The following is a 24,183-nucleotide window of genomic DNA, read 5'->3' as shown; positions in this document are numbered from 1 at the left end:
GGTCTGGCGCGAGTTTAGCAACCAGGATAAGGTGACCTTGATCATCCAGAGCTGTCAGCGCTGCGAAGAGAGTCCACCCGGCCTGCGCACAGGCTGTTTGACAGAGACCGTCTGAACCTGCTCATCTTGGGAACATTTTACAATCCCTGCCGATTTCGACTGAGACAGAGACAACAGGATCTGACCGGCCGCTGTCACTGTAAGTAGGGCTGCGTTCCGATGCTTTCTATCATCAGTAAACGGCTTTAATGGCGATGGCATGCATCATCAGGTCAGCTGATCATGTGCCGCTGTAAGGACATGGTTGATGGGAAAAAAACACCCAGATTCTCATCCGTGACGTGACCTGCTGATGTGGATGAGGCCACACCCTCAGACAGCATTCAAATAACATTGTTTATGCCACATGCATGAATGAACCCTGGCCTATTCACTGCCAGCAGCATCAACAGCAGCAGCTACTGCAGGTCAGTTGTAGTATTTGTGACTGCAGTGCATTGTTTCTCTCTCCTCAGTGTTGGTTTCCAAATATAATTCATTAAAGCTTGGTCTAATGTGTGACAAAAGAGGCCAAGTTTCCTGCTGAACACTAGAGAGAGTCTGAGTTCAGCATTCAAACTGCTGCAATGTGCTGCTGGCTGAGAACAGAGAACGTGCCGGTGTGGGTCTGTGCACGTTTATCTATCGGTGTGATCGTGCGGGGGCTTGTCATTTGCAAAAACATTTTCATCCCAAGTGCATTCAGCAGACCATCATGTAATCTCTTATCTGACTACAGAGGCAGGCACACAAACTCTCATGCATATGCAAACTCTTTTTTTTTCCTCCTTTGTTTTTATCATGCTGCCCAAACTGTTTGATCTGACACATGAGTGAAATTCATGATCTCTATCTGTCATGTGTGATCTGGATAATGACTGTATCCCGCTGTTTGTCTGCAGCGACACACTGATTCCTGTGTAATACAGACAGAGAGCTGCAAGGTCACCATGCTCGAGCGCTGGTGTGTTTATCTCAGACATAGGACCTGATATCACAGTGCAGGCTGTTGTTGGGTGATTGGGGACATCCGGATGTGTGGGTTGCACAGTTGGCTTGCAGTTAAAAGATGTGTCTGTTTACTTTACCATACTTGGATAAATTAAGGTGAACACTCTAGTTATCAAGAGTTGCTCTTGGCCCCCATATCTGCCATCAGATGAGAAGTGGTGTCTGCAGTGCATAAGCTCTGATTTATGCAGCATGCTGGCAGGCAACACAGTGCAGAGTCAGCACTTGAAGTTAAAGACTGTAGGGAAAGAGAGAGGCGCATTGATTAGTGTGGATTTTGGATTACAGCAACACAAGTATGTTCAACTCCGTAAAGGTCTCTGCTTCTCTCCCTCCATCCCTCCGTCCCCCTCTCTCTTGTCCCCCCCAGGTGTTTGTATCTGCTGTCTTTCGCCCGCCAGGTGCACCTGCTAATCCAGCGGAGCTCCAGCTCCAGTGGCTCATGGCCCCTGATTCTCTCCGCCTGTGAGAGGTGAGCCAAGCTGGCCTCCCCGGCACCCTCCCTGCCCCCGGCCCCAGACCTGGATCCGGACCCGGACCCTGAGCCCGATCTGCGGTGCACCCAGGAGGAGCAGTATGTGAGCGAGGGCGAGTCCAGCCAGCTTGACACACACACGGCACCGCCCGACTGCAGGGACGCCGAGACCATCACAGGTAGGAATCCACAGCATTGGAAATTTGTCACTGTATAAGAGAGATGCATCTTTAACTGAAGTCAAAACATCAGAATGTCCAAATACAACTACACGGTTTGTAATAGGGACCTAACACTACAGTAGTCGTTGTTCCTCGAGTATAGCAAAAAATCACGTTTCTTTTAAATAGTTATCTTCATGAAATAATGCTGCTTCAGAAACTATCCGAAATGGTGTCATTTAATAAGCACAATTCCTCAGCCGTTGGTTTTTCATGTAGGTAGCCATATATCTACAGAAGGAAAAGTTAAGGATTTTTAACATACTGATACCAGTGGGATGCAGCTTTCAACATTGGTTACTAAAAAGATTTGATATGTAGGCTCATATCCATTGGGACACCGGACCCACTAAGTCTCATTGGTTGTGAGCTGAGATTTAGATCCCGACTGAAATACTGTCCATCATTTACCTCCTCCTTGTCTTCTCTGTGATGTTCAGATGTGTGCAACAGCACTGACCTGCCAGAGTTTGAGATCATCAGTCTTTTGGAGGAGCAGTTGCCGGTGTACCGGCTCCGGGCTGACACCGTCTACGGCTACGACCACGATGACTGGCTCCACACTCCCCTCGTCGCACCGGACGCCCGTCTTGAACTGACAACCGAACAGATTGAAGAGACACTCAAATACTTCTGTAAGTAACAGTCTGTGATTGTCTATCATTTTATCATTTTTAGACAGCGTAGAAGTAGTAAGAAGGAAAGGCGGAAAGAATTTAATCGCAGGGGCTGTTTTTAGAAGTAGGGCATTTATTCTATTCAATTCAATTCAATTTTATTTATGTAGCGTCAATAACAATACAAATCGTCTCAAGACGCTTTACAAAAACCCGGCCTGGAGGACCGGTTTATCTACCTGGAACTGACTCACTTAGCACATATTTTATTTAACCCTATTAATAGTTGAGATACACCGATCAGGCATATGACCACTGACAGGAGAAGTAAATAACATTGACGATTATGTGACAATTCAATGTTCAACTGGGGAACGTTTGGACCTGGCATTCATTTGGATGTTACTTAGACATGTAGCACCCTCCTAGATCAGACCAGACACCCCCACAGACACTCCTTGATGGCAGCAACCATCCCCAGCAGGATGCAGCCTGACACAGACACACACAAAAAGGAACAGGAACAACTCAGAAAACATGAAGAACAGCACAAGGTGTTGACCTGGCCTCCAAATTCACTAGATCCCAAACTGATCAAGTCCTTCCCCTCAACTCATAGGACCCAAAGGCCCCGACTAACTACATTCTGTTGCCTGACACCACAGGACACCCTCAGAAGGCCCATGTCCATTCTCTGATGAGTCCCAACAAGGGAGACCTACACAATATAAGGTCATAATGTTATCGGATGCGTGGATAACTGTTTCTATGAGTTTCTCTGTGATTTTAATGTAAGCAGTGTTATAATAAAATATATTTCTACAATTTTTATTAAATCTTCCTGGGTGGATGCATGGAGATTGGATCATTTGGATTAGGTCTAGGACACTGTTCTTTCAGCAGTGGGAACACAGTGTGACCTGGCCAGACTGAAGAATGCCTACTCCACTGACGTACTCTGACATAAGTAGAGTTTTGCCTCTATCATGCAGAAAAAATTCACACAAGTGCTGTTCATTGTTAACTTACTAAATTAAAAAAATAAATTGAAACAAAATAAACTTAAGAAGCTTCTGATTATGAGCAAGCTATATGTAATACTGTTATGAAAAATAGAATAGGCATTAGCCATGCGTTCATGTACACAAAGTGGTTATGTGGAGCGAAGTGACAGTCCCATCAGTGACATTGTGGTGCATATGGATGCTTACAGAGGTTTAGTTATAACCTGATGGAACTAGTCCTACCTCCATTTTAAACACTTGCCGTTGTTTTCATATGAAATTATTTTATTTTATGTGAGCTGTTGTCAGACCAGTCAACAACTGTCTGTCCTCAGTTAATGGAACATGGAGTGTTTAAACATAATTTCTCTTAATCTTTGAGATTCCATTGAGAAGATACATAACAATTCAGAGACTGAGCCAGTGTCATATAGCATGATATCTAAGAACTCGCTATTCCTCGCTTGAATACAGTACACGTTTAGTATTTAAAGTCAACACTTATACAGTAACTCAGTCAAAATTATTTTGGGTACCTACTCTGAAAATGTGGGCCTTTCTCTCTGTGGTCTACAGTAAATGCAACAATGACTGTGCTATTTGACCCTGGAAGATCAATACATTCACTTTTAATAAAAATCCTCTTTGTTCCCTTCTTCCCATATCACCACTCTGTCTAATACACAGGTCCCAGTGAGGCAGCAGTATCTGCAGTCGCTCTCCCACATTAAACATTAATATTGATTCTTGCTGTTAAGACATTACATTATGACTGGAATACTTGATAATCATTTGGAAAACATAAAAGCAACTGCATAACTTCATTAACAGAGAATATTAAATCAAGAATCTTTTATTTTTTTAATAGCCTCATGCTGTATGCAGTAAGCATATTTGATTGTACAAATTTCTGTCACGTATTTCATTTCTAATCAAATCTTCTGGCTACAGTCTAGTTTGGCCTTTTCCTTTTGTGATATAACTGAGGTTGAAGCCTCCATCCACAAGGTGGTGCCCGCTTTCATGCTGCTGAATTTACTTCTGTTTCCCTCTGTAATACAGTATGAGACAGGTCCAGGGAGTAAATGCTGTTTTATGTGTTGTTCATTACTAAATTTATTTGTTTACTGCACAACCTCTAACTAATAAAATAGTGTGTTTCTTGTTTTGGGGGTCTTTTATCTCAAACAGATATACATTTATTCCACACTTCTGTTCATGTGGCATGTGTATCATTTTGTAATTTCCAAGTTGTGAAACTGTAGTGTTCACTGTACAGCTTTAGTTAACCCACTGTACTCAATAGAGGAATCTACTTTATGGACCCAGGAGGAAGTTAGATTATTTGTTCCCAGTCTATGTTGTTAGAGGTGAGGCCAGACCTGTGTTTGTCTGCAGAGTGAGCATCTATATCTGTGCATGCGCCAGGGGCTTATTTGTTGATGAGGGTCGCCATGGTAACAGCTGCTGGAAACCGTTCGACACTCAGGTTCCTTGAACAGAGCGGAAGAGAGAGGATTTTTAGGTAATGAAAGGAAGGTGAAACAGGGGAGGGAGATATGTGGGGTTATATTAGTAGCCCAACTCTGTTGATTGGCTGCATCTTCCATCCTGCATCCTGTCCCGTCCAATCATCATGCAGCTCCCGCTTCTGTCTCATCTCTCTGCTTCCCTTCCACTATCTGTGTAGGCGGAGGGTAATTCAGTCTCTACAGTCCAGTAGCTGAGCAGTAGGAGTTGGTGAGACAGAAAGTGAAAGGATCAGTGTTTGGAATGGTAGCGGTTTCTGCTTGTTTACTGTTATGGAGCCAATGGAGGATACACACAGCAAGAGAGGGATGTGGAGATTAGAGAGGAATGAATATAAGATGGAGGACTGTTACTGTAAGGAAGACATGAAAGGTAAAATATAAGTATAGAAAACAAATGATGTGTGACTTAAAATGTGGTCTGTTTGATTGTTGTATTTATTTATTTGTTGCCTGATAGAGTTGGGCACACTGACCTTTAAAGCGACAGACATCCCAGTTTCAGTTTGTTTACAGAATCCAGGAGATTAAAGTATTATTATTTCAGGATCTCCAAAAATATAGTAGCCTACAGCAATTTGCAACAGTATGTTTTCTGGTTCATTGTAGCATCAGTGTAAGTCTGAGTGGATCAGAGTTTGAACACTGTTACCTATCTTTATTTTTTTTTAAATGGGTTCCAAGGTGATTCAATGAAATGATTTTACACCATTAACAGGATTACAGGCTTACCATAATACATTCAATAACTTTGTACTGCATGTTATTGACCAGAGCTCTGAGGATCAATGAAAGCTGTCGCCCCAGGGCAGCAGAGCCAACTGCTGTGTGCCATGGAAAACAACCCTTTCCCCTATAACTCTTCCCTGTTCGTCACGCAGTTGGTGATGGAAGTACACCGCCACCTCTGAGAAGATGGCTTTTTAACATTTGTGTGTTACATAATAGTTTTGATCCTTACATCCTGTACATTTCCACAGTGCTATGTGCAGACAGAGTGGGCCAGATGACGAAGACCTACAATGACATTGATGCTGTCACACGTTTATTGGAGGAGGTGAGATGGTCTATTTTTGTCTCTTCTATCAGTGGAATTCAAGGCATCACACAGATTCTTTTAATCAAACTAAATCACAATGAGGGGCTGCCCTGCAGATTTGTCCAATATGTCGACACTGCACATGGCTGCCCACTGCTCTAAGTTTGCTATGTTTGAATAGAGGGGTCAAAAGTATCATCTTTTCTTCTCTGCTTTTCTCTTCTTTTCTTCTTCGATCACCAGAAAGAGAGAGATCTGGAGTTGGCTGCAAAGATCGGCCAGTCGCTTCTCAAGAAGAACAGAACTCTGACTGAGCAGAATGACTATTTGGAGGAACAAGTGGGGCAAATTACGGAGGAGGTGTGCACACACATTCAGCTTCATCCTCATTTGTAGACTCATGACAAATGTTTTGGTTCCTCATGCACCAGTGTTCAACAGCATCTGTCCTCCTCCAGGTGGCACAGCTGCACCATGAGCTGAATCTGAAGGATGAGCTGCTGCAGTTTTACACCAATGCAGCTGAGGAGAGCGAGGAAGAGTCGAGCAGCTCCCCAACGTTAGCTTCCTCTCTTTGCTACTTACTACTTAATATCACTCCTCCAAACTACAGCTAATATCATGTTTGTGTAAATTTGTAAAAACAAGCAACTAAAATAACAGCTAGTACAGGCAGTCGACCTTCTGACTTTGAGTGTTATGCTCATTCAGTGTTTATCCATTTAAAGGGGTAGGAAGAGTAAAGTGGAAACAGCTTCAGGGGGCTTTGTGAGTGACACACTCCAGAAGAAACTCAAAGAGCTGGAAGAGGAGAACCTGTCGCTTCGCTCTGAGGTACCCCACACAGTAACAGCAACACGCAAAGTGAGAAGCTGAAGCTGCTCTGAATATTTAGTTTAATCATGACTGTCACTGTGCAGGCTAACCATCTGAAGTCAGAGACAGAAACTTATGAAGAAAAGGAGCAGCAGCTTGTCAATGACTGTGTGAAAGAACTCAGTAAGTTCTGTCTATTTTTTTTAACAGTTCTTCTATGTTGGTATGCACATCTAAAGTTAGTGTGCAGTGAAATTGTCTGTATTGGCTCCTATTAAAATATCCACTATTTCATTGACAACCATGACTACAGCATTTATCTCACCTGCACTTCCAGGGTTGTCTAGTCTCCAGATCTCTGTCATAGCAGAGGAACTGGCCCGTAAGACTGAGGATGCCTCCCGACAACAAGAGGAGATCACGCACCTCCTGTCCCAGATAGTAGATCTTCAGAAGAAAGCCAAATCTGTGAGTACACACATACAAGCACATTTCAACTTGAGTTATTATTTCTTTAATGTTACGCTCTTGTGCTGCTTAGCAGTTTGTTAACTTAGAGCTGCATATGTGTGTCCAGTATGCAGTGGAGAATGAAGAACTTTCTCAGCACCTGTTGGCAGCCAAAGATGCTCAGAGGCAGCTTACAGCAGAGGTAATTTCCTGGCTTCCCAAGCTGTTCTCTGATCGTGGATTATTCACCGTGAACTCTGTATAGTTGTCATGATAACATGGCTAATAATTTTATTGCAATGTGGGAAATATTCAACAGCTCCAGGAGCTGGAGGAGAAGTACTCGGAGTGCATTGAGATGCTGCATGAAGCTCAGGAGGAGCTGAAGAACCTGAGGAACAGAAACTACCCCGCAGGAACGCCCCGCCGCTACCACCCCCTGGGACTGTACCCAATGGTGAGGGAGTGAGCGTGTGTGTTCATGTATATGGCTGTGATTACATTATTATCTTCCCTTTCTTGAAGATTTTTGGTGTTGCAGGATTCCCTGGCAGCTGAGATTGAGGGAACGATGAGGAAGGAGATGAGTCTGGAGGACCCAGAGTGTGAGGAACAGAAGTGCGTATGTTTTAATGTCACACTGCTTCAGTATGTTGTAATTGTATTCATTCATTCATCTGTTATCTATTACCACTTATCTTCTAGAGGGCCGCAGAGGGGCTGAGGGGCTGAGGGGCTGCCACTGGGCAGGGTACAGTCTGAGAGGTACACCCTGGAGAGGTCCCCAGTCTATCACAGGGCTAACACATAAAGACAAACAATCCTTCATACTCACAACCACACCTACAGCCCATTTAGAATCACCAATTAACCTAATGAGCATGTCTTTGGATGGTGGGAGGAAGCTGGAGTACCCAGAGAGAACCCACGCAGAAACAGGGAGAACATGCGAACTCCACACAGAGAGGCCCCAGTCAGCCCAGATTCAAACTCAGAACCTTCTTGCTGTGAGGCATGGTGTGTGGCGCGGTGGTTAGCGCTGATGCCTCACAGCAAGAAGGTTCTGAGTTTGAATCTGGGCTGACTGGGGCCTCTCTGTGTGGAGTTCGCATATTTTCCCTGTGTCTGCGTGGGTTCTCTCCAGGTACTCCAGCTTCCTCCCACCGTCCAAAGTCATGCTGGTTAGGTTCATTGGTGATTCTAAATTGGCCGTAGGCGTGCATGTGAGTGTGAATGCTTGTATGTCTCTCTCCCTGCCGGTGTACCCTGCCTCTCGCCCAGTAATGGCCCCCTTCACAGGACAAGCGATTACAGAAGTTGAATGATGATGGAACTAGTCCTACAATGATGTTGTGGTGTTAGTTATTAGTGAAGTAGCAGTCTAAACCATGGCAATACATGATAATACAAATAAATAAGCTAACAAAGCTTAGCTCACTTTCTTACTTACTAGCCCAAAGTGTCACGAGCCTGAAAATCAGTTCGTCTTTGCCTGCATTCATTGAGATTTCACTCTGCCATCAGGAAACCTGCTTTAATTATTAGGAATTGTTTGAAATAAAGAAAAAGGTACACCGAAAGTATTTGACCACCACAAACAACATGAAGCATAGGATAAATGTCTCCTGTTTAACTGTGTGCAGGATCCATCAGCAGCGTGTGTTTGAGACGGTCAAGAACGTCAACCAGACAGTTCGTCAGCGCTCACTGACTCCAACCAACGCCAACATCCCCGGCTCCAACCAGTCCCTGTCTGCTCGAACGTCGCCTCAGTCCAGCGGCCTCACTACTCCACGCTCCAGCATATATGGGGGGGATGTCAGCGGAGAAAGTGTTGCCCTTGACAACCGAGCCCAAAGCATCCTGATGGAGACGGCATCCAACCAGGATATGTGAGTAGGAGCGGGGTCATACATTTAAATTAATTGAGAGAATTTTCTTAAGAATCATTTATGGAAAAATGTATTATTTTCTTTGGTTTCTGTTTCATTTCTACAGCAGCACAGACGGCCGTGAGAAGAAGGTGAGTGGTGCTGAGGACCTGCGGCTGGCCTTGCGCCGCCTGTCTCTGCGTCGACAAAATAACTTGAGCGAGAGGCGCTTCTTTGAGGAGGAGAGAGAGCGTAGGCGGGGGGGACATGTTGGACTGCAGGACTCCCTGGGCCAAGAGGGCATGTTGACCCCATCCGAAAGCATCATGTCCCTTGGGAACCTGCACCTGTGGGCCTCACGAGGGCCCTACCTCCCAGACAAGCTCCAGATCGTCAAACCACTTGAAGGTGAGGGAGAAAGGGAGCGCGGGATGAGCTCCAAGGCGGGGAGGAGTTGGGAAGGCGAGCGGCACAGACCGGTCTTGGCAAAGAAAGGGAGCAAGTGGGCCTGGGGGATGGATGGGGAGAGGAGGCGTTCACGAATGCTTGAGGGGGATAGGGAGAAAGGATGGGGATGGGCGAGGAAGACTGGAGCAGGGATGGAGAGGGAGAGAGGAAGGAGGTGGGCCAGAGACCGAGCCGGAAGCAGGAAGGTGAAGAGTGCAATAGAGAGGAAAGAGAGACCTCTGTCGCTGATGCTGTTCAACTCTTTCTGGTCCCTGATGCATCATGACAAGTCAGGCAGCTTTGCATCTCCACACAGCTATTACAAAGATACACACCCCAGAGGATGGCTGTAGACAAACACACACATGATTAAACAGAGGAAGAGAGTGGAGGTGATACTTCAATTCTTTTGCTGCTGTTCTTTTATTAATCCTGACCTATAAAGGAAAACATAGGATCTGCATATAGTTATACAAAAGCTCCAGTATCCAGTAAATACATGTACACTCTTAATTTGGACACCACTGATTCATTGATCCCTCCACTGGGGTTTTCACTTCATAATCATTTTAATATGCAGATAGTTTTGCATTTAACCTCTTACTGTTGGTGGCTGCTTTTGCTCTGTGCTGCCCTCTTCTGGTTATAACCCATACTTCAATAATACATAAAAGCTCACCGTCTGCTTCTACCTTGCAAACAGCCCAGTAATATATATATATATATATATATATATATATATATATATATATATATATAAACCCTGCTATTGCTTCTGTTTTCATTTATGTGTATTCTTCTCATTGTTCTCTCTTTATGTGTTTCACTATTATTATTTGTGACTTCCTCTTTTTTTCTTTTGACGCTATTCAATCTGTCACTTCTCGCTGTCCAATATGTGGGACTCACTAATAAAAACATTTTCTCATTTTGTTTTGCTCCTCCATTTCATTTCTTTGTCATATTGCTTTTCTTCTCTCCATCACTTTTTCATGTATCTTTTTTTGTCATGCTAACTGGTGAGATATATTCTATCATCATCCTCTTCGCTGTGCTTCATACATATACACATTAGACAGTCACTGAAAAGATGTATTTTGACATTAAGTGCATTAACTAATTGTTATTTTGCCCTTAGTACTATAGCTAATACTATCAGTGTGTCCTTGCGTTGTTATTGCGGTGATAAGTACTACTAACTTATGATGTAATCATGGTGACGGACATGGTGGTTTTTCACCTATCAATGTAGGAATTCCTTTCAAGCCTGTTAAACCACAGGGCACTGCAATGCCAACCAGCATTTTCAGGAAAACTGCATATCAAAGGTCTCTGGTGATCATGTAAGAACCTGTTAAAACTTTAATGTTCTATTAGTATGTAAAGATTCTGAGTGTGTAGTCAAGTACATTCCAGTTATGCGCCTTTCTCTCCATCAGGCTCTGCCACCCTGCACCACTGGCAGCAGTTAGCTCAGCCTCACCTCGGGGTGATTCTGGACGCCAGGCCAGGGGTCGTGCCAAAGGGATACAGACCCCTCGAACTAGAGCTGGAGCAGGTCTGTGTGGGTTTCAGAGACAGAGAGATCCATATCCACAGCTTTCACGCAAATGCTTCTTTGTATCTTTGCCATATGTGCAACTACACCGGGTTCAACATAACAGTACCAACACAATTTTGGTTTCTTTTTTTACTAGAGATAATCAAATTCCTATCATGTCCGGGATGAGTGAAATATTTAGCAGCAATGTTCCTGCTATTTCACAGTTAGCTGGAAGAGAGTTAAGACAGAGCATGGTAGTGGATAAATACGTACAACAATGACATAACATATACCTATTGATTTCTCAGGACAAAATAACAAATCAGAGTTAACTTTCAGAGGAAAGTTTCCATAAATGTATATGTAGGTGGAATATGATAAACAACAGGAAGCTTGAGTGTGTTTATGCGGTGTGATTTTATTATTTAGCCCTCTAACACTCTATCGATGATAACAGTTGAAATTTTGATTTGGACTCCTGTCTCTGTGCTGCCGTGTCTGCAGGTGTACCCATGGGGCGGTTTTGAGGAGGATGAGCCAGGAGAGCAATACTTCCAGAATCTGCCCACCTCCTCAGCTTCTGCCTCGCCAGCTGTGCCCACCTGCACCTCCGGCACAGGTGACGCCAACCTTGGGCAGGCCCCACCCAGTCTCGCTCTGCCTTCTCCGCCTTCTCCATCCCCGTCACCGCATCTTAGTAACACAGATGCTCTGGGTGAGAACATACAGTCAGTTTATATATATATGGAAACTTTTACATTGTTGAGCCCGTTTGAAAATCACTGTCTGTCTGTGTTTGTGTGTACTATCAGCTGCATACTATCCTGGTAAATGCATGGCTCACACCAGCTCTACTTACACCTTTACAACCTGTCGGATCCTCCACCCAACTGATGAGCAGACACGGGTCACACCAAGGTAGGCTACTAACATGCCTCCTCTTTTCTGCTAATGGCAACAACATACAAACATCAGCCTTGCTACACTAGTAGTAATGAAACACTACGTTGTTATAAAGGCCGTCACGTGTTTGCCTCCTAAAGCTGCACATTTTCTTCTCTTTTGAACGGTGCATGCTTTTAAAAAGTTACATTTGTGACGTTTCATGTATTCGTAATGACATTAAAAACGTACTTTAAACCTTTATTGCAGTGCACTCATTCTGAGTCTCACAGGACAGACTGACGTGTCCAGGCAACAATATTTAGTCATCATTCTGCTAGACGGTGGGAAGGTGGTAAATAATGCATGCTGGTGTTTATGGTTCAGCCATCCACATCAACTGCAGTTTAGCCTGCTTATAATGAGGAGATATTATGAAAGTGTGATTCAAGTTAAGAGCTGCTACCTCTTCAGTGTTCCGTGCCACTCTGTAACTTCCTCTCTTTGCCCTTCCCTCCAGCTTAAACCCAGTCCCAGCGTCGTCCTCCTGTGTGATGACCAGCACTCTGTTGGGTACTCCTGCTGCTACTCCCTGCACGCCCCGCAGGCTCAGTCTCAGGCCCTCTGAATCCTCCACTAACCTCAGGCAAGGCCCCACATACAGTATACTGACATTTACAGCTAAATTATACATTACTCTTACTACTAGATGCTAGAGTTTACTGGTTTGGTCGTTCTCTACGAGAACGTGTTAACAGTTGGACACACTGCAAAAAAAACTTAAATAAAATGAATCACACTGTGTGATGATCATCCTTTTTCATTGATGTCTGTGCAGAGATGCAACACGCACCACCAGCACCTCCTTGGGGTTAGTGCGCCTTCTCCAGGAAAGAGGCATCTCAGCAGCCATGTACCACCAGAGCCAGGGGCTGGAGCACAGTCAGGGCAGCGGGGGGGTCCTATTCAGCACCTCCATTGCCCCTAACCGGGCACCCAATCCCGATCCTCTGCGCCCCTCCACTCCTCCAAACTCCCCCACAAGACAAGGAGCTTCAGCTGTGCCAACCGCCGCAGGCTTCGACTTCAAGAGCCCCTCTTATGACAACTTCCTGGCCTCCAAACCGGCCCGTTCCATTCTGAAGGAGGTGACGGGGGGTATGAGAGGCAGACAGAGAGGAAGGGACTGCGAAAGCCAAACAGACGTTAGCGTGACCGTCCACAACCTCAACCTGCTGGACAAGGTGAAGCGGCTGGGCGTGGCTGGAGCTCCACGGGGCAGAGCAGTGAGTTCCAGTCCCATGCTAGGGCCTCTGGGTGGGCTTCGCAGATCAGGCTCACCTTTTGGACCCGATGGAATGAGGAGGAACCGGAGTTATCCAGCCATGGTTGGAGCCAGCATGGCGATGAAAGGCCCGGGGCCACAGGAGTAGTGGACTGCTGCTGACCATCAGGGTAGCCAATAAATTGTTGGGCAGGGCAGAGGACTGACTGCTGAGCAGTTACCTGGAACCCAAACACAGACTGACAATGTTCACAGTAAACAACAACAACAACATGACACTACTGACCTGTTTCTACTCACTGCTGAAGTTCCACACAAACACTAACCACACTTTAGTGCTTTTAAATGGTGACTCATGGTTGAATTAATATAAAATCTAATAATAAAGGTTAGTTTGCCCAAAATACAAAATTTTTGTGAGATATACAGCTATCTATATATGTTTTGACACAGACACAATTTCTTTGATTCTGTTTGTTTACCAGAACATGCAGTTCTATAGTGAATATAGGTTTACTGTGCAGACTCTCAGCTTTAATTTGAGGACATTGGGAAACTGGAGGAAATGTGTAGGAATAACAACCATTTTTATACACAGACGGTTAAAAGTAATTAGACAAATTAACATTATCATAAATAAAATGTTTATATTTGTCCAAAATGTTTTTGCAAATGAAATCTGGATCCAATGAACATCACCAAAGAATGGGCTTCCTCCCTTGTGAGGGTCATTGTCCATCTGTTCTGCAAAGCACTTTCCAATCATCTCAGTTTCATTTGACTAAATCTAAACAGTATATCTCTATTGGCTTAAGAATTCATCCAGCTGCTTCTGTCTTCTGTCACATCAGTAATAAACGATAAGTGCCAGTTGAAGCTATGCAAGCTCAGGCCCTGTTTGCTTCAGATCATGAGCCATTCCAAGCCTTTTGCTTTACATTATTCTGGTACAGACTGGACAGAGTATAATCTATGTTAAGAATGCTATTCCACAGCTAGTCTTTTTTGTTCTGGCAAAGATGATGTGGTTTTTCTATTCTGTTTATTCGCTTCTTCTCATGAAGAGATAATGAATGAATATCCCCCATCTGTCCAGGAGACAGCTTTTGAGTTAACTGTCCAATCACCTTCAAGACCCTGAACATTGAGGACTGTGTCTGATTGACTGTGTCAGTTTGAATGCCCTCAAATTAGAGCTGAGCATCTGCATAACTGCAACTTCAGGTTTTTGGTAAAAAAAAATCAAGCAAATCTTCCAGCTAATACCTTATATTAAATATGAAGAAACTGGTACCAGCAAAAGAACTGTCCTTTTCTGTGTCATTGTGAGCATGTTTCCAGAGCTGCTGCTCACAGTGCACTCTGTTAGCATTGTGAAACTTTTGCCATATATATTTATTCGATATTTAAAAAAATCACACACATAAAACTAATTAATTTTTATATAAATGTGTGAACTGACCCACTACAAACAGAATTTGATGAACTAGAGCTGCTGCGATTGCCGCACAGATCCCTGCTTTGGAGGCTGACTCTGCTGGCTAGATGTAGTACTCCCACTCTTGCCTTTTCTGAAACGCGTCCACAAAATCCCACACACATCCAGACATGCACGGGTGCACTCTGTTAACTCCTCCATCACACTGGTTAGCTATTTGTAGTCGCTGTAGCACTAAACCATGACGTTCCTCTACAATACTACTGGATTACGATCCATATTTTATATATGATACAAGTTTTACACCAAAAATATGTCACCCTCAACCTCTGTCTATCTCTTCCCCCTCTCCACCCATACCTAAATCCCTTTTCTGAAGTGATTAGGTATGAGACTGACATGTTCAACAACTCACTGAATCAATTTTATGTCAGTATTAAAGACACTTTGGCTTCGTTTCCTAATTGGCAATGGATTGTCAGGGAAGTTGATGGCGGTTCCACTGAACTGGACACATCAATACCCTGAAGTCACAGATCACAAAGAGGACAGAGAGAGGGGTGAGGGAAGTGATTGAGGCTAATCAGCCGTCATAGTCTGAAGCTTAGTCGGACATTTTCTTGAAGTTTTTGTCGGAGAAATGAAGCAATATAGTGCCTAAGTCTTTTGTGTTCACCTATTGGTCTTTTTTGTATTTTTTTATTTATTTTTTTTGTTCTTTACACTGGAGTAAGGTAGCTCACACAATCATAGTTACACTAGCGTTTATTTATTTTAAAACCCATACCCTAGACTACTTTTCATAAAAACCATGTTGTCTTATACACTGTATATACTGTTCATTGTCACTGGATGCAAGGTATAAACAACTTGTTATGTGAAGTGCATAACCAAGAATCACTCATCACTGTAAGTATTGGGTTGAGCATGTAATAAGGTTTTTTCCAAATAAAATAAAAAAAAAATCATCAAACGGTAACTTAATCTTGTAATGTTTCCCTCTATGGTGTTTTTTCCCCCTCTTCATGAAAACACGACTCAATCATGACGAGAGTAATCACGACAGGAAAAAGAGCCCAGACAGGAAATTATTATTTACCCTCCTCCAGCAGATGGTGCTCACAAATAACTCAACACAGGCTGAGTATTTGAAGTACACTGTGTTTATCTGTCTGTCCATGCTGGTGTAGTCATAATCCATTACCCATTGACCATCTGTGTCTCCTGTACTCTGATGAGGGATGTGATGAGGCCTGCTTATTAAACCTCTGCTGGCCACCGGGTGTACAAGAGGCGAGCAATAACCAAAAAATGCCGCTATGGCAGGCGGGGAGTCTAATTAGAAGAAATGAAACGGCTTCAAATGCCACTGATGTCTTTCACTTTGGACATTTGTCATTTTATAATAACATAATCTTATTTGTACAATGAGCCACTCGAATGCCTTCAGAGATGAAAGAGGGATTTCACCCTTAGGCGCTGACCATAGAAATGACACAAATGGCACTGATTCCAAACCTTTTTTTGTCTAATGTCTGCTCATAGCCTTAGCATATAGAGTTATACATTTATGTTCTACACAAGTTAATTTCAGTAAGAGGGAAATGCTAATTGATAAGACAGCCACTGTCTCCACCTACAGCCTCATCTAAACTCTTGTATCTCAAAGGTTTGTCATCAAACTCTCCTTTGTTGTGGATATTCTCAAGTTTAGTTTGACTTATCACACCAAAAGATTTACCTACGATTTGTTGGTTTTCACACTAAAATGCATTATAAGTGCTGGCCTGTAGTCAGAGCTCCCTGCAGCCAGCTTGTTAACCTGTGAACCAGACAACAGCCCGCCAAGCACTTGCTGTGAATACTTATTTGGTGCTCCGCAGTCTGAGGTTTGAAAGGCTGCAGCTGAAACCCGTTTGTGTTCATTTCTCTCCATTGTTGGACTTTTTCTGAATGTCGCTTTTTGTGATCAAGACATGGGATATGCTTGAGTTGTATTGGTCGTAAACAACACATTTGGAATATGCTTCCTTATGGGGTTTGTATCGGTAAACATGTGACCAACAGTTTCCAAGGCTGAAGAGATGCACACCTAGAAAAAAAAAATTGGGAGGAGAAACACTCCTACTTCTAAATATTAAGATAGCCTTGGTAGAGTTTTAGATGTGTGTGAATATCTCATTGCCAACCTTTTATGGATGGTTGTTGAAGGGATGAAAGATGGAGGCTGTATTCACACTGTTGCTACTAGTAAAAAAAAAAAAATATATATATATATATAATTTTGTTCTAAATAATAAATCTCCTTGAAATCATGCCATGCACATCCTTGTCCAGTGTCCTCCTAATGACGTATTCATGAACATTTCAGTAAGGAGAGATGACGTAGGTGAAGAATGAACATTTATTGAGGAAACATACATACAAGGTAATAGTTTACCGGTTAGACTCAGAGAGTGACGGTCTCATGGAACTGAATTTCAGACAATGCAGGTAAATAGGGACAGGAACCCCAGAGTCTAGATGCTGGTGGTGGTGGAGAAGAAGAAGATGAAGTTGCCAGGTGGCTGAAGGAGATAATGAAGACTTCAAGGAGATGGGAAGGAGGAGCGTTGTGCAATGGACAGCCTGCGGATGAAGTGACAGAAGGACAGTGACTTTAAAGCACACGGACGGGGGAATAATTTGCTGGGAGAAGGCGGGCAGAAAGTTTATTGGATGGAAATAGTAATGTGCCAATTGAGGACAGATGGATTTTGACAGCCCAGGAAAGTTGAAAAGATAAGGAAATAGAGTGACAACTCATGTTCACCGGAGTGGATCAGATTGTGAGGGGACAGATCTTCCTTATTGAACTAAGCTTCATGAACACTAGCCAGAGTGAGAGAGGCCTCCAGTCTTGGATTGATCCTCTGTAGTCAACCACTCCTGGGGCGAGCAGTCGTCTTGAATTTCCTCAATTAAGAACAAACTGTCTGACTATAGATTGATGGAGTCCAAACTTAGATGGAGAAAGCTTCTTCATTGGTGCCATGATATACATCCACAAACATGAGTTGCAAAGGACAGACGTTGATATGTTCCTGTTCTTTAACCCTTTATGGGGCAAAGAACCATATATGGTAACTTCCACACACATTTTAAATTGCGTCCCTGTGCCTCTCTGGGAGGTTGAGAAGCATGTAGTTTTAACCCAGGCCAATCAGCAAAGCTCAAGGCAACATTTTCAGGTCAAATGTGTCTACAACGTCCAGCTCTGCATGAACGCTGAGTGTAACTGCTTTATTAGGTACCACGAAGAAATGGCATAATGTTTAATGTGATAATGTGTATGTTCATGTGTATGCCTTTTTTACAAAAGTGCCCTACAGTAGAATTTCCAAGTATTTCAGTGAGTGCCCTGTAAAGAGTTAAATACAACTGCGCACCTACTCACACCAGAATGTGATCCCAGTGAGTAAAAACACCTTAATTTCACCTTCAAATTAACTGCAAATTCAAGAGGTTCACGTATATGTGTGACTCAAAAATATATAAAATACTTCAGACATGTTCTCAGTACATAAATGAGCAAATCTAATATTTTTGTCTCATATTGTTATTTGAGCTAATGCTTTAGGTCCTATCCAAGCAGAAATAAAGTTCTAAAGGGTTTACAAACTTTTAAGCTCCACGTCCAGTATGTGAGCTTGGTATTGCAGGGTTTTGGAGAGGTGTCCCAAACATCAAAGGTGAGGAGGATTCCTTCTTTTACCATACGTTCTTCTGTTTTAGATGCCAGTAAAATCCATGGGAAGTCAAAGAAAGGACATTTTGGAGATGGACAGGACAAAATGAAAGACAGTATGTTCAGCCAGTTTCAGGAAGAGCTCGGACCATCTGCTCATCCGTGATGTTGGATCTTCATTACAGCCACACTCTTGGAGCTCATTTTCCTTTCATGAGTTTGTGGCTTTGCCCATAAGCACACAAAACCAGAGCACTTACGCATGTATGAGTGCTTGAATCATTCCACGTTTGACGTGGCAGGCGTTTCACGCATTTGCCTTTTGACCTTTTTTGCATGGACACTCCTCGCAAGGTATCTACACACATTCAGTGGTAAGCACACCAACAGTGGAGACATTCACAAGCAGTCCCCCTGAAGCCTTTAAACCTTTTCTGAGCTTTTAACTCTGAAGCCTTTCGGCCTCAGCTCTTTAAACAGAAAGTTTGAGTCAATTCCCATGGATCGCTATGAATCTCAAGTCTCTGTAAATTTTTGATTCAAGTGTAGTCTGAGTCCCAGCCAGTGGCTTTAATGCCCCACATACACACAAACATATAAACACATGGCAAATCCTCTCTTTCCCTCAGGGCATCCGAAACCACTTCTCTGAATAATTCACCGAGCCTGCTTTGTTCATTGATTCCCCCTCTCTACCTCTCACTCACACAGACACATCTTTCACTTAACACACAGGGCTAGGAGCAGCATAATGGGCATCATTCATTACAATTCACCACCACAGTGGACTTGTCCTCTTTGCTTTCTTAATACCTTCCACCGGCTGAACTTTGTAACCTTTTGTAATGGCTGGCTTGGTCAGTGGTGTTGTTTTCAAGATAATTCTAACAAAAAGAAATGTCAAGTAGACACAAAAAGTGTCAATACACCCTTAATCAGATTTGTTTTCTGTCTTTGGCAACTATTTTTTTCATCACGCACCAAAACATACTAGGCTTTCTAAAAGATGCCTCTTTTGAGGAGCCAAAAGCAATTATTAGGATTTATTTCAGAGCCAGCTTTAATAATTCAATTGATATCAGTTTCTCCCAAGTGCTTCAAACCATTTCAATATTTAGACAGACGCACAGACGTCATGGCTCGTAATGATCTTCCCTTTCTTTTGAAGATATTTTTAAACATTCTCCACTCGCTGAACGATGCATTCATTGGCTTTCATCTCTGCTGTGCGGCTGCATGCTGACCCTTTTTCTCAGCATCAGACATTTCTCCATTCATCAAACTGGCATCATTACCCATAATGCAGTGTTTTTTTTGTTTGTTTTTTTAACTCTGATTTCCTTTAATCATTTGGCATCGGGCAAAGACTCTGACATTTTGACGATGGAAGAGTGTTTTCTCTGGAATCATTTTGTCATCGTTTGGTTGCGTGAGCATAAATGTAATACCACATTGATTACGTAATGTGCGAAACACCCCTCTCTTCAGTTTCATTGGAAAATGAAAACGCATTTAATTTTTTACATGAAACTCTTCAGCTTTAATAATAGATATAATACTAATACTTGTTTTTATTGTTAATTTATAATATTAGACATTGTTATGTATATGTTATGCATTCATTAATACACAGGATTAGATGTTACAATCCCCTGTGCCAAGATCCCAGGCAAAACACATTTAGAGGCCCTGTCCAACTGAGAAACCCTAACAAACCTACGGTCATGAGATGTGACGATTAACCTACAATCTAAATGAACTAAGTAAATGCTGCTGGCTTGCACGGCCCACAGAGGCCCGCTCAGCAGTTAACCAAGCATATATCTCTCTTCCCCAGACAAGGGGAAAAATCTGGACCGACAGGATTTAACCTTAGGTATACCGCGGATCTTACATGTTGGAACACAGCAAAGCATGACGGAGAGGTTTCCTCAGTCCATTTTAATAACATCAGTTGTTTGAAAGCAATTATTTTACCAGCAATATAAATTTTAATTGATAGAAGATATAGCAAAATAAAATCTATTTTTTTTATCATTTCATTTGTACACCACAATGCAAATAAGCTCCATGACGATATGAATGAGAAACGTTCATAATGTTAAAAAAGATCAAAAAGAAATTGAATTTTTGCACATTTTACACACCGAGGTGATAAATTGTTGTGTTGCCATGGTCCTGGGTTTTGTTATTCATCTAGTCGTCTAATTCACCTGTTCACCTGTTCATGTTTCCCAATTAACCACCGGTGTCTTCATGTCAAGCCGTGAGTTAGTTGTTCCGCCTGCTCACTGGCTCACTGAGCTTGTGTCAGTATGTTTCCCATCCAGTTTTCAAGTTTTTGCCTCAGTTTTTAGACTCTTTGTGAACTCTGGACTTTAGTTTCATATCTTGCATCAGTTTTAGTATTAAAGCCTACTTTTTGCATTTGCAGCCATCCTCTTGAGGTCTTCATTTGGGTCCTCTCATTTTTTCCACACCCCCACAACACATATAATATGTGATGAATTTTGCGTTGTTTCTTTCAGTCTATTGCATGTGCAGGAAGCCTTGCAGTACCAATGGTCCTTTGTGTATTCATTGTTCCTGTGCCTGTAAAAATTAAAAAGGATGTATTCTATCCAAAGGAAAATACTTTAGGGAACTGATTAAAGGATAGCTCTTATTTTATTCAGAAGGTCTTTGCCTTCGTAACCCGTCACCAAAATGACTTTGAGAGAAAATATGTGTGTTATCACATTTTGTATGTTTTGTGACATATGACGGTACATGGAGCTAAAATATTTACCCCTTTCGTGCTGAGAGTCCTATTTTTTGACATTGTAAGAGGACGTCTGTATGTTAATGGGTCTAATTAAAGTGTCATGAACTGCATTGAAAGAATGTTTGTGCAGAGGGATATTTTTAATCTTTATTCAGTCCAGTTAGTCTCCACAGACCCTGACACCATCCACATCCTCTCCACCCAAAATCATAAAGAAACCAGAAACAAACAAACAGTGGACAGTGAGAGCTTTTCTGCAAAATTTGGCATACAGTATGTATATTGCGTTATTACAGTTTTACAAACAAATGTACAACAAATACATCATATATAGACTCTTATTTTGAGACAGTGAGGAATCAGCTTGCGTGGGATTTGTCTTCTCTTTCTCGTGACTTCCGCTTACGAGGAGTACTCATACTCCTCTGCACTGCGGCGCCCGAAATCCATCCAGCCCAAGTAGTCCCTGTCTGCTATCCTGTGGTTGGCGCTCAGTCCGGCGCCCCTGTTGTTTGCCGTGGAGTTTCTACGCACAGAACCTGGACGGAGGGGAGGAGAGTTGGGCGTGAATACTGCTTAGAGATGATCTGAAACAACAGTTCTCTCGCGAACCATTCGGTAAAAGACTTTATGCACTGAAATGTATTTTGTAATGAGTGATGCTTTTAATATCAACAACACACAGCGTGTTTTGGCCATAAAAAGACACTGAGTCAGTTAGTTGAGTTCATTACTGAATTATAGCCTACAGAGGTTGGGGTTTATGCCTTCAAGAGGAAAAAATGCTTGCAATAGCTTAAGTTTAACTTTCCATAGCTGACAGCTGATGTTGTTTGACTTTGATAATTCGCATTGAAACATTTATCTCTTCGAGATTTGATTTTGTGAACGCAGGACGGCTTTGGGGCATTTTAATTGCCCAGCAGTGTTTCTGTTCTCGCTTTCTCATTATTTTCCCTCTCTCGCGCTTGCTCTCTCTCTCTCTCTCTCTCTGTCACACACACACAGATACACAGACGAAAGGGGATGGGTCAAAAACAGCTGGACTTTAGGTTGACAACATGCTATTAGCCTATCTTTCAGTGCACACGCGCATGTACATAAGTGTATGTGTGTGCACAAATCTCTGCGTCCATTCCCTTGAAATTATCATTGCATCACACACACACACATCTTGTCAAACAGCCCTGCTTCTGATCCCTGAATCTTCGACTTTTTTATTCCTACTGAAGTGAAGCAGCTCTGCTATCCATTTGGTAATCAATTGCACGCCCATAGACATGCAGTTTTCACTCCACCCACATCCTCCCACGCAACACACGCGCACACACACACACACACACCAGCATTCGTGCACACATAAACACAGTGTTTGAGCTCCCTGGTGTGCTCAGAAGATTGGCCGCAGAAGGCTCGACAACGACACCTCCCACACCGAAACATGCAAGTGAGCAGCGTGCACACAAGCACAGACACCCACCAACACACGAATAAACTGAAACACACATCCTTAGGTATTATATATTAATTTGACCTTTGACATTTTATAGATTTTACTGTCTGACCTGAGAGTTTTTCAGTTTCTGCTTTGTCTTTTCCTACACACAGGAAAAACAATCCTCACACAAGATAGTCGAAACTACAGCTGTAATTCAGATTCATTTTTTTTCATCTGTGGGGACAGGACATAATCCTGAAGATGCTTCACTTTGATCTAAAGCTGCTCACTACTGATGCAGAAGATATATGTCCTTTTTTAATTGCCTGTTTCCATGATTTTTTATTTTTTTATTTTTTTTATTCTATCTGCAATTTAGCAAGGATTTAGTTTCAATATTAATAAGTGGAAAATTCAGATCTTGACGTTGTGTTTTTGTCCCCATCCCCCATCTTGTCACATTGGAATCAGAACAGGGATGAGGGTTTGTGTACTTGACAAAAAAAAAAAAACAAATGAAAGTCAAATGGGCAACTAGTCAAACAAGATGGCATGAAGTGGAATGGCCGGAAGGCTGTACGCACTAATACACACTTTCAAACCACAGAAGCTTTTCAGAGCCACTAATTCATTTTACAAAGCTGGTTGCGCACTAATTCCAGTAATTAGCAGCCCTGAGGGGAGGAGAATGACAGGAAAAAAGCATTTGCCTCTGATAATTTCAAATATGGTTGTTGCCAGATGTTTTTTTTTTTTTCTTTTTATATTCATCGGAATCCATCAAAGCAGAGGAATGATGATGCTTAAGAGCACGAGAATGAGTATACACTCCTCACACACACCTTTCCTGGAGGAGATGAGTCTTGCCAGCAGCTCGCTGAGGTTGGCCCGGGAGTCTGCATCCTCCTCAGGCAGAGGGACAGCTTTCAGCGGCGGGGCAGAGCGGCTGTGTCGGAGGTGGGGCTCCCCCAAGGTGTGGGTGTCAGCCTCAAGGAGAGCTACTCAACACAGACACACAAAGATGCACACAAAAGAAGATGTCAGATATGAAAACCCTCAGATGTCAGATATGAAATCAGTCAATGTGCTTGAGTTTCGTTAGGGGCCTGGGTCTCAAGCTTTGTACCTTCAGAAGGAGCGGAGAGGGAGCGGTGGCCCTCGTCTAAGGACTGAGAGGACAAGGGGAGTCCCAAACAGCTCGTACACAGGACTACCAGCACGACACACACACACAGCCCTGCAGTCATCTGAAACGCACAGAGAGAGAGAGAGGAGAACGGAGCAGAAGAAGTTTAATAAGAAGGACTTTCAGATGTAGTCCAGCTAGGATCAACAGCACACAAATCTGCCACAAAACTACAACTGAGACCATCTGCTGGACAACTGCTCTTTGGCAGTCAATGATCGCTCTGAGTCCACAGCAGGCATGTGAATCAGTGCAGCATATTCACACTGTCATCCAGGGGCACGGCACGCAACACAACAGTTTAGGTCACTGTGGATAGCTGGCTCTCGATATCCTGAGCGCAATTTCAGCAGGTCAAATTGACCTGATTGGCAAAGCAGAAAGAATTGTTTCCAGGAAAC

At 43.0% G+C, this 24,183-nt stretch overlaps 2 protein-coding genes across 2 annotated transcripts; one reads left to right on the top strand and one right to left on the bottom strand.

The window, feature by feature from the left end:
• The first annotated feature begins 4,600 nt into the window (after positions 1-4,600).
• Positions 4,601-13,599, top strand: trak1b (trafficking protein, kinesin binding 1b). Its single transcript, XM_084562716.1, has 17 exons — positions 4,601-5,269; positions 5,877-5,953; positions 6,179-6,295; positions 6,394-6,494; positions 6,664-6,769; positions 6,856-6,934; positions 7,089-7,219; positions 7,329-7,403; positions 7,521-7,658; positions 7,743-7,819; positions 8,845-9,093; positions 9,200-9,480; positions 10,959-11,077; positions 11,567-11,777; positions 11,875-11,980; positions 12,465-12,590; positions 12,783-13,599. Exons 1-17 carry the CDS (start codon positions 5,170-5,172, stop codon positions 13,375-13,377), a joined length of 2,688 nt encoding a protein of 895 aa, XP_084418842.1. The 5' UTR covers positions 4,601-5,169; the 3' UTR covers positions 13,378-13,599.
• Positions 13,600-21,069: 7,470 nt separating this feature from the next.
• LOC311501248 (cholecystokinin-like) lies at positions 21,070-23,843 on the bottom strand (the record flags this gene model as incomplete). The annotated part of the gene is made up of 3 exons (XM_084562967.1): positions 21,070-21,697; positions 23,439-23,594; positions 23,723-23,843. 3 exons carry the CDS (start codon positions 23,841-23,843, stop codon positions 21,561-21,563), a joined length of 414 nt encoding a protein of 137 aa, XP_084419093.1. The 3' UTR covers positions 21,070-21,560.
• Positions 23,844-24,183: the final 340 nt, after the last annotated feature.

This window comes from Chelon labrosus, assembly GCF_963514085.1.
Source record: "Chelon labrosus genome assembly, chromosome: 16".
NCBI classification, from domain to species: domain Eukaryota; kingdom Metazoa; phylum Chordata; class Actinopteri; order Mugiliformes; family Mugilidae; genus Chelon; species Chelon labrosus.
The sequence above is the reverse complement of the archived record's forward strand: the minus strand, read 5'-3'. Positions and strand labels throughout refer to the sequence as shown.